This window comes from Dioscorea cayenensis, chromosome 3 (assembly GCF_009730915.1).
Source record: "Dioscorea cayenensis subsp. rotundata cultivar TDr96_F1 chromosome 3, TDr96_F1_v2_PseudoChromosome.rev07_lg8_w22 25.fasta, whole genome shotgun sequence".
NCBI lineage: Eukaryota > Viridiplantae > Streptophyta > Magnoliopsida > Dioscoreales > Dioscoreaceae > Dioscorea > Dioscorea cayenensis.
The window spans coordinates 1715154-1726929 of NC_052473.1; the positions used below are offsets into that span (position 1 = coordinate 1715154).

An 11776-nucleotide genomic window follows, 5' to 3' on the forward strand; every position below is an offset into this window, starting at 1 on the left:
ATGGCACATTAACAATTACCCACTTCAACATGGGGCCTGGGGTATACAAGTCATTTGAATATATTAAATTTTTCATGTAAAATTGTATAAATATATATACTCGACAACTCTTTTCATCATCAAACTGGCCTTTTGTTTAAATGCTTTAATGATTAATGGGCCTTAATTTTAAGGTCCATGGATCCAATTAAAAGACTTATTATTTATTGTCACGTGCAAAGCACACCATGTGCAAAACCATAAATAAATCAGAACCGTCCACGTTTCAATCAGTTTCCAATCGAATGGTCATCCAATCACCATCGTTTAATTAAAACAACTTTTTTTTAGGAGTCAAAGGACTTGCAGAATGATCCGCTTACATGCTGGTGTGTATTCATATCATTAAATTTACATTTATAAGCAAATGTTACTTTTTTTACTTTTTGAAATTTCTTGTATATTATGGTGTAGTTTGTTAATTGATATTTGTCTTGTACTATTATTTTAAGGCTTGTGGTTAAGGATATATTCCATTGATAGCAGCAAGTGATGTATTTCTTGTTACTGTTCATTTTTCATCTAATTAACCATTCAAATCTCTCAGATTATTGTCTTTTTTCACTTTGTATGATATGGTCAATGATTATTTTCTCACTTTGTATATTCAAGTTTTCATTTATTAATAATCATATATATGCATATATGATATACTGTTATGAAAAACATCTTATTTTCCTTCAAAAATATATATTTTAGTTTCTACATTTTATTTTTATATGATATACGTACGTCCTGTGAAATTAAATTTCAATGGTAGATGTAACCTTTGTTATATATACCAATTTTATAATAAATAGAAATTTAATTTTATGAAACAGACTATAAAATTTTGATATAAATAAATGAAAATTATCACCTTTTCTACATCCATTACTGTGTTCGAAAAATTGAAATGAGAGTTAAATGGAAAAAATTACTCATTTATGAAACCCAAAGAATGAATGTGGCCCATCGGAAACCCGAAGAATGAATGTGGCCCATCGGAAAGAAGCCCAAACAGGTCTGCCAGATTGATCCGACCAGGCCCATCCGAGTCTAAGCCCAAACCTGTCAATCAGATTGACCAGACCAAGCCCATCGGAGTATAAGTCTATGGCTGGTCCCAAACATAGGATAATTCTGATATTAGATAATACCATATATTATACATTACTTAAAAAAAAGAGAAAAAAAAAGAAGTACAACATCATTGTATTAGAATTTATGGGAACAATAATTATAAATTGTCATAATAATAACGGGATGCATTGTAGCACACTTAAATAGATATAAAATGACAAAGTATCAAACCCAATTACATTACAAAATAAAATCACAAATACACACACATGTCTGGGAATACAACCACAAAGTAAACCCACATAACATTACATAAATAAAATCATAATCATCCACACAAACATTAATTGAAGTAGAGTTCATATATAAATATATGGAGCTCCTTTTAAGTCCAAAAGCACTCCTCACTTGCGCCGCTCCTATACAAATAATCCATGTAAGGTATTTTTGACTTTTTGATATTTTGATAATTACTTGATAACAAAACAAGCTAAATAAAAATTAATAAAATAGTAAGGCTTACCTTTTGAAGGCTGCTAACAGTTGAACATATTATCCATGGCGCATTACATATGCTGAAATATCAAGATGAGAGAGTTAATTAATTCTAATCAAGATGAAATGGAAAGGTCATATGTATATATATATATATATATATAGCAAAAATCAAAGTTATACCAAATAATTAAATAAAGGAACTCACTTTTAATTCTACTTATTTATTTTTAAAAAAAATTAATTCTGATTAAAATGAAATGGAAAGGTCATGTCATGCATATATATAGCAAAAATAAAAGTTATACCAAATAATTAAATAAAGGAAGGAACTCACTTTTAATTATCGAATGGAGATGTTGGGCACATGTTGTATCTTGTACCAGTCTTCTCCTGTATTCTCCTTTATCCGAGTTTTAAATTCTTCAGGCATTCCAATAATTGTCAATTGTTCAAGTGGCACATTCTTCAGTCCTTCTGGAATCATCTTAAATCTTTGACATTCATAGATTTCCAAATATTTGAGGCATGACATTGCCTTCTCCTCTATCTTCCACTCCTCAAGTTTGTTAAGAAACAGAATTTTCAAGGATAACAGTTGAGGGAAACCTGTTGCCGAACATATCATCTGTTTGCCTCTATATGACTCACCCCAGAGTTATAGATATTTGAGACATGGCAACTTCTCTAGTGTTGCCATTGGGTCTTGCTCCAATCCAGAATGTTCCAGATGTAGTTCCACTAGTTGTTGAGGAAATACATCATTGTGTGGAAGCTGTTTGCGGTTCAAACTTCCTTCGAGAAACAATTTCTTTAGGCAGTGTTGATTGGAAAAGGCTGTAATGATGTCGTTCAAAGGAATTTCATGTCCATCAAATATAGTAAAGGAGGCAAGACGACCCAATTTCTGGAGTGATGAAGATAGGGCATCGGCATGATCATTAGAGACGCTTTGAATTCCCAATTTGCATAGGTTTGTGAGCTTTGGAAGTGTATTCCCTATCCATGATCCAGCTTTTACCCATTTTAAAGTCTGCAAATTCTTTGGTACATTATTTCCCATATTTGGAGGAGGAACCCATGGTGTCCTACTTGGTAGATTAACATGCCTGAGATTGCCAATTGTCCAGAGTGAATCTGATATCTTTTCTAAACTTCCACCATTACGTAGAATAAAAGTCTGGAGATTGCGGAGATGACCAATCCATGATGGAACTTCCTTCAGTTTCACATCATAACTGAACTCAAGATATCTTAAATGAATTAATGATTTGATTTCACTGGGAAATTCTGAGATACCCGTGGTATACAAACAAAGCACTCTTAATAATTTAAATCTGCCAAGCTGTCCATTCAAACCACTGAAAGCCAGATGACTACCAAATCCTCCGACACCAAAGAATAGACCCCGCAACATTGAGTTAGAATAGTTTAGAATGTCAATCTCATTACATATGACTAGTCGTCGGGGTGCATTTGACATTGTCACATAATCTACAGTGTCATTATTTTTGTAGATTTCAAAATATCTATTCTCTTTGGCTTCCCTAATGCACACATCACGCAAGACATCATGGATTCGGCAACGATTTGCACTGCAATCATATTCCCGGTCAGTAATTTGGACCATGCATCTTTGTGCCAAATCCTCCAGACAATCCAATCCAACTTCTTCTGTGGTTTTACCATTTTTCACTGGTAAAAAACCTTCTGCTGACCACAACCTAATTAATGTTTTTGCATCAATAGTCATGTCCTCTTTGAAGCAACCAAAATAAAGAAAACATGATTTCAAGTAATATGACAAATCATTATAACTCAATGCAATAATTTCTAAACACATTTCTCCACCTTCCACAAATTGCCCTTTCATGCTCTCAACAACTTTCCGCCATGCATCATGGGTTTGTGGTTTTGTTGAGACAAGTCCTCCAAGAACTACTAGTGCTAGTGGTAGACCCCCACACCTTTGAACAAGTTGATGAGCATAATCAACCAAATATGTTGGGCAACATGTTTCAGTATTTTGATTTGGGAAAACCTTGCAAAGAAACAACTCCAGACTCTCCCTTTCATCTAAGCAACGCAATTCATGTGGTTTGATGGTAGGATTTGCGATCTTAGCAACATTTACAAAGCGAGTGGTGATAATAACTCTACTTCCATTATTAACATCTGGAAAGACCTTTAGTAATTCAGTCCATGCATCTTCTTTCCAAACATCATCAAGAACGATCAAGTACTTGCCTTTCTTCAATTTTTCAGAAATAGCAACTGAGAGGTCTTGGATTGTGTCAGCTGATGGAGTTGCTGAAACTTCTGATGAGATTCTCTTCAAAACCTCATGGATGGTATATTCTTGAGATATGATTACCCATGCAAATATATCAAAACTTCTCTTGACTTCAAAATCATTATAAACAGATTTAGCAAGTGTGGTCTTTCCCAGACCACCCATACCCACAATAGAGATCACTGACTGATTTGTAATATTTACGTCAACCAACTCTTGCACAATCTTTTTCTTCTCATCATCAAAGCCAACCATATCAATGTCATCTCTCAGTTGAGGCAATATAGGGATCACATTTTGACTTCTAGGCTGACTAGTTGTGCCAATTGTTTCACCTATATTAGAAATGCCATATACTTCTCTATTTTGAGATAGCTCCAGCAACCTGGTTTTTATCCCTTGAACATCCACATGAACCTTGTGTCTACCGATCAATTCATCAAATATAAACACAAACCTGGAGAAAAATCATAGTTATTTCTTATACCAATCTGCTCCAATTTTTTTTAATGCATCTATAGTCGAATTTCAATTGACCAAATAATTTAGAGAAATTTAAGGACTCCAAAGTTTGAGATATTCATCTTACTCATCCTATACTTTCAATTAATTTTAGTTACTTTAAGCTTAGATTAAAAACTCATGAGCATGTGGGAAAGAAATTGAGAATAAGTAGTCAGCTGCCATATGCAAGTCTAGCAAGACATGTACATCCAAGAAAAAATAACCCAGTATCCGATTTCAAAGCTCTATGAAAAGTCTATTCTAAAATGACCGACCTAATAAATTAAAAAAAAAAACAATTTTAGTAGTTATAAATTTTTTATAAGTCAATCTAAATACTAAAAATTATATCTATAAAACCAGGTTAGATTTAACTTTTTTCACCTAAAAATCTTTGACTAAAGAAATAAAAAAGCATGCCCTTGTGTATATATGTATTTTTTTATTTATAAGTGTTGAATTCAGAAAATAAGTATTTTTTTTTTCAAAGCCATAAATTTGGCGTTTTTCATAGAAGTATTTCTAAAAAATATATATATAAGATAAGCGCTCATTTTCATGTAAAAAAATTGGTGTTTGTAAAACATACCTCTTGATGAAACCAATGCAACCAGGCTGCTTCTGTTGTCTACGCAGCTTGTAATACATGAAAGTGTCAATGATGTCCTCAGCTTCAAAAGCCAGATCTCTCGTTTTCGTGACCCAGTTCTTGACCCTCTCATCATCTCCCTTGTTCTTCTTTGCATCTGCATCCTTTAAGAAGCACTGCATTGTCTCCAGTTCTCCTTTCAACCACTCCACTTCGCCTCTTGCTCCGTACAAATTGATGGCTTCTTGCAGTAACAAATTACCAAGTTTCTCCACCACAAAACCCACTGCAACGTCAGCCATTGATTTGTTCCTGTTTTTCTTCTTCTTCTTCTTCTACTTCAGCAGGAAAGTTGCAGATAAATCTATGAAGGGGAGTAAGCAGTATAATTTTATATTTTTAAATTAATAGAATATATATAGTTTAATATATTAGTTTGATTTTCCCCAGATCCATCAGGAAATGCATCCAGTGTTGTCACATCGACAACGAGCTACACGCTGTTGCTGATCTCGAGGATCTCAAGACGTGCTCTCAGGTTAACCCGATCCTTTCCTGTGACACGTGTTTTAAGATCAATGGGGTTGTAAAATGGGGCACATGTGACGTCTAGTAATAAAAAAAACACGTAGATGGAAATTTTATATATTTATATTTACTTATATAAGTTTATAACCTTTCAAATAAACTAAAATATATATTAATAAAAAAAATATAAGATCCACGAGTTTGATAGTGGCATTCCAGCTGTAATGAGCTGGGAACTATTTTTTAAACTATAATTTATATTTTTTAAAAAAAGTTATGTCAGAAGGTGTAATGAACTGGGGAATATTTGGGGAAAAAAAAACTTGAATAAACTATAATTTTTTATTTTTAGATTAATAAAATAAGTTTAATATTTAATATTTTAAATTAAAAAATAATAATGTTGGTTTGGTTTTTCTAATAAGATCCATGGCATGCATCATACACTGGCATAGGCTATCAGTTTAATCGGTTTTTTTATATTTTATAAATTTTATAATGGAGAAACTAGCAAGTGGTATAAATATTAAGGGGTGTTTGGATGCCAAGATTGGAGTGTGAGTGAGACGGGATTGGATGTAACCCCTTGTTTGGGCATACATCAATGAGAATGAGGGTGGATTGTGGAGGAAGTGAGACTCTCACTCCCCAAGAATTGAGCGGACTGGCCACTCCTGGACATAGAAATGACATATATGCCCCTAGGTTAAAAGATCCATATTCTCTCTGTGAGAACCGAGCTTCACCATTCTCATCTTCGCCGACCTCTCATCTTCGACCACGATCATTCTCTGGAAACCACACGGTTCCGATCGGAGGAGAGAATGGAAAGCTCGACGGAGAAGGTTTGTTGTTGTTCGGATTGTTGTTCTTCGGTTGTTGTTCTTCGGATTGTAAAAGAAGGTGTTGTATCCATGGTTTGACTTGTTATTAACAGGATTGTAGGATTATCAAGTGTTGAATCCATGGTTTGAGAAGTTGTGGAAGCAGTTTGGGATTGCATAGGTTTTGTGAAGTCAATTGATTCAAGAGAATCCTTGTTCGTCTGTGGTATTCTTTCTGGTCCTCTTGCTCTAAACCTTATTTTTTTTTTTTTTAATCATAACATCTTTATGGTTTTGGAGGAATGGGCTATTCGATTTCTAATGTTTCTTTGATCTTCATCCTAATGATTTCGTATGGTATTACAAATAAAGAGATGGCAAGAAATTTTTTTCATATTATTATTATTTTCAATGTTATTACAAATATTTATTTTGATAATTAATTAGTTAAATTTTTTGTATGTGTTACACAAATATAATTAAAAATAACTCATTATAGTTAATACCATTAATTACTAGCTAATTAATAATATTAATATTTGAATATAATACTTATAACAAAATTATAGTATTATAAAATTAAATAGTTATTTCTTATAATTAATTAGTTATATTTTTTCAATGTTTTAAAAATTATAATTAAAAATAACTCATTATATTTAACACCATTAATTAATAGCTAATTAATGATATTAATATGTCATCCCAAAAAGTAGAATGAAATTATAGTATAATAAAATTAAATATTTATTTTTGATAATTAAAAAATATATATAACTAAAAATAACTCATTATTATATATACAATATCATTTATATGGATGAGGGACATAAGTGTTATTTTACCTTACTTATTTTCTTTATTTTTTCCATTCCCAATAAATTACACTCTCCAAATCCTACCAACCAAATACATCTTTCATTCTCACTCCTCCTCCATTACCCCTCATTTCACTCCCAATCCACTCCTCCCCCAATCCACTCTTGGCATCCAAACACCCCAGAAAAGTTTATACTTCGACCACATGTACCTTTATCATCATCCTTTGTAAGTTAAGGCTTAAGACACAAACATCTTAGGTAAAAATTCGGTGCAAATAAACTAAAAATTATTTATATATATATATATATATTAAATACTCCTTTCAATCGTTTTGATTTATCAAATTTAACTAATTCATATAAATTAAGAAAATAGATTAAAATTAATTGATAATATAAAATTTATAAAAAAATTATATTAATTTTTAAAAATTACCCTCACTTAAAATATGATTTAAGAAAATATATAGTTAATATGATTTATTGAAAGTTATAAAATTAAATTTAATATAAAAATTAATTTTAAAAAAATAATATTTTATATTTTATAAATTTTATAAATTGATAAACAAAAAAAGACAAAATTAAACGAGAGGAAGTACTTTCGTAACCACGTTGATCAAATTACAATAAATAAAAAAATAGTCAATAAATAATTAAAAATAAAGAAAACAAAGCTATTTATTAATGCATGTCCAAGAGCAAACCTGAAAAATTTAGTAAAAACAAAAAGTTAAAATGAGGAAGGTGATCGTGAATAAGACATACACCCTTAATCGAGCTCATCTTCATCAAAAATAAAAGATTAAAGAATTAATTCCATCTTATAGTATTAGTTGAGAATTATGACTTATTTATTTTATTAGAAAAAAATTGAAACATCTTACGCATAAGATCTATATATGCTAATAGACTAAAAGATCGTTAGACTAATAATCTTTATAAATCATGGACAATTGAAATAAAAGATATACATAGATGATGAGTTAATCATTTAACACATTTGTGCTCTTATGAATTGAAGTTTGAATTTTGTTTTCTTCATAAAATACAAATATGATACATCTTACACATAAGATCTATTTCAATAGACTAAAAAAATAATTAGATCTGCAGCTCGGATGGATCATATGTGCTCATCTTATTTTTTAATATGAAATTTGGACAAAATTAAAGCCTTTCATTCTCTGGACTGGAACTCTCTTCTTGAAATCCTTGGTGCAAGAGGATTCGGCCAAAAATGGTTGTCCTGGATTAATACCATTATGAAAACTGTAAAGACTCAAATCATCATCAATGGATCAATACAGGGATATATTCGCTGTAAAAGAGGTCTTCAACAAGATGACCCTCCTCCCCCTCCTATTCGCTCTGGCTGTAGATGTCTTAAGCGCAATGTTTACTCGCGCTCTTAAATCCAAAGTTTTAGTCGGAGTGCCTTTGGACCAAAATGAAACATTTGTCATCTCCAATACGTAGATGATTTGATCATTTTCTCTGCCAGAGGACAAGAAGATCTTCAAATAATCAAGTTAATTCTTTACCTATTTGAAGGATCCTCTGGCCTTTCCATCAATTATTCAAAAAGTTGCTTATATTCTACAAATTATGGTTTTCAACCACACAGATCATCCTCCATGATTCTCAACTGTTCTAGGAACTGCCTCCCGCTTACCTATCTTGGGGTCCCACTTTCTGGAAGGCGCCCAAGACGGTTAGACTGGACAAATCTTATTGGTATGGTTCGCTCAAGACTTACACCTTGGAAGGCAACCTACCTTTCTCTAGGTGGTCGATTAACTCTTATTAACTCTGTCCAATCAACTGTTCCAGTTTATTGGATGTCTGTCTTCAAACTATCTGCTTGGGTAATTAAAGAAATTGATCAGATTTGAAGGAATTTCCTATAGAAATGATCAGAGCTAGGATCTAGAGGAATCAGACTGATCTCCTGGAAAAGAATTTGCAGACCACGAAATACGCGTGGTTGGGGAATCCTCAACCTTTAGGAATTCAACCGAGCTCTTCTTGGAAAATGGTGGTGGAAAATTTCTTTAAATTCTTCTAATTGCTGGTCTAAAATCATTAAATTCAATTACCTGAATCGAAGCCAAAGCGGTTTTTTATTTCAATCGCCTCCACGAAATAAATCTTTCTTTTGGGCAGGACTTCACTCTACTCTGCTCCCTTTCCGCACTTGTGCCTCTAAATTGATTAAAAATGGATCTAATACACTTCTTTGGTTTGATAGATGGCACTCAGGGCGAACTCTGAAAGATCTTTGGCCCTCCCTATTCCATAACTGTATTCATCCTTGGATAACTATTCATCAATTCTTTCAGCAACTTAACTCTCCAGAATCTCTTTTTTACACTGCTACTTTAGATGATTTATCACCACTTTTGGCAATTATTCCTGACTGTTCTAGTGATGAGAAAGACTTTACCACTTGGACATTAGATAAAAGCGAATCTTTCTCTGTCAACTCTTTTCGCACTTGTGCCTCTAAATTGATTAAAAATGGACCTAATACACTTCTTTGGTTTGATAGATGGCACTCAGGGCGAACTCTGAAAGATCTTTGGCCCTCCCTATTCCATGACTGTATTCATCCCTGGATAACTGTTCATCAGTTCTTCAGCAACTTAACTCTTCAGAATCTCTTTTTTACACTACTACTTTAGATGATTTACCACCACTTTTGGCAATTATTCCTGACTGTTCTAGTGATGAGGAAGACTTTACCACTTGGACATTAGATAAAAGCGGATCTTTCTCTGTCAACTCTTTTTACAAGTTCCTTATAGATGGGGGCACAAGTTGTCCGCTTTACCCTCATTTTTGGAAAATTAAATGTCCAAGTAAAATCTCTCTGTTCTGTTGGCTAGCAAGGGAGGATAAAATTTTCACTCTTACAAACATTTTCAAAATAGGGTGCAATATTCAAAATGCTGCAGATACATGTGTCCTCTACCATTGGGCTTTTGAAACAGTTGAACATTTATTCCTCGACTGTGCATACTCGAAAAGGATTTGGACTTTATTCACCCAAATTCTTTAATTTCAATCTCTCCCTAATTCAATATCCAAGATCTGGACTGATTGGCTCCCTTCTCTTCATTCCCAAATTCGATCTCTTTGGGATTTTATTTCAAGAGCCATTTTCTGGTGTATTTCGCTGGAAAAAAATATTTGCATATTTCAATCTCTAGCGCCACCTTCCTACTCTATAATGATTAAAATTGTTAATATGCTTCTTTCCTGATTTTCTACATTTGCAGACAATCATCAACACTCTCTGAATGAGGCTTCCCAGAGGATTAAGCGCTCCATCACCTTCATTAGCGCTAGGGTTTCGAATCAAACCGGCGATCCAGATCAAAATCAAGCCTTGGAGTAGGATACTCCTCCTTCCAGCCTTTGTTGGCCTATGCTTTCAAACGGAGGCTTTCGCCACAGAGGCTACTATCTTCCTTTCTGTTCTTGTTGTCTTTTACTTGTTTTTTCCTTTCTGTTCTTCAATACCTCACTTTTGGTGAGAGTTACCTTCTACTTTTGGAACTTTGTTTTCTTATATTTAGTTTGTTTCTCATTCAATAAATTTGTGGTTTATCCATTTTTATTTAAAAAAAAATTATACGTTGACTTTGACTTTAAAGAATTATAATTTATATTATTAAAAAAATACAAGTGGTGGGCATGTATCAAGAGAGCAGGTGCAATGGCATCCTGGCTGTAAGAAGCTGTGATATAGGCGAAATGAATTGAATAAACTCTAATTTATGGAAAAAAAACACTGGTACAGCTTGGCATCGAGCTTCAAGGAGTTGGGATGTATTTTAAAAAAATTAAAATAAACTAAAATTTTATATTTAAAAAAAATAAAGCCTGTAAGGTCCACGATTTTGATAGTCGCATCCCAGATTCCCAGCTGTAATGAGCTGGGGAATATTTGGAAAAAAAAATTGAATAACCTATAATTTCTATTTTTAGATTAATAAAGTGAGTTTGATATTTAATATTTTAAAAAAAAAATTAAAATAATATTAGTTTAGTTTTTCTATGATCCATCAAACATGGAAATGCATCGTTCACGGGGAGGTGACAGCATCGTGGATAAAAAAAAAGTCAATTGGCCTTGACCCAATATCAAGGGGTTTCTAACTCGTTGGACGTAACATAAAGTCCATGTGGCAGAGAGACATGAAGCTATCAGTTTTATGGTTTTTTTGTAAGAAATATACTACTGAATAGCATGCAAACACTACAAACTATATAGTATGCAAAACACAAACTACAATAATAATTCAAAACAACAGTTAGAAATTTCCAGCCTGGGGTAGGCGTGCGTAAAGCATCGCCTCTACCGAATTGGCCTCCCTCGATGCGGGATTTTTCCGGCCCTCACTCCAAGCGCAGGATACACTAACCCGGGAAGGAAGAACTCTCGTAGCCCTAGCTACGTTTGGCGTCGAGATATCCCCAAGCGCACCCACAAGGTTCAGGCAAAGAACCACAGAATGAGAACAAAATATTTGGGTTTACCAGGCACGCAAAAAGCACACCGGTTCGAGCACGCATAAAAAGCACATCGGAAGAAAGAGAATATGAGAGAAGAAGT

General features: G+C 33.2%; 1 protein-coding gene and 1 long non-coding RNA gene across 2 annotated transcripts; one reads left to right on the plus strand and one right to left on the minus strand.

Annotated features, from left to right (window-relative positions):
• Positions 1–1289: 1289 nt before the first annotated feature.
• Positions 1290–5347, minus strand: LOC120282511 (probable disease resistance RPP8-like protein 4). Its single transcript, XM_039289336.1, has 4 exons — positions 4983–5347; positions 1934–4346; positions 1625–1676; positions 1290–1520 (listed from the first exon to the last, which is right to left on the minus strand). The coding sequence occupies exons 1-2, from the start codon at positions 5282–5284 to the stop codon at positions 2255–2257; spliced, it is 2394 nt and encodes a 797-aa protein (XP_039145270.1). The 5' UTR covers positions 5285–5347; the 3' UTR covers positions 1290–1520; positions 1625–1676; positions 1934–2254.
• Positions 5348–6141: 794 nt separating this feature from the next.
• LOC120257674 lies at positions 6142–10483 on the plus strand. The gene is made up of 3 exons (XR_005535766.1): positions 6142–6355; positions 6448–6560; positions 10437–10483. It is a non-coding gene; the product is annotated as an uncharacterized LOC120257674 (long non-coding RNA).
• Positions 10484–11776: the final 1293 nt, after the last annotated feature.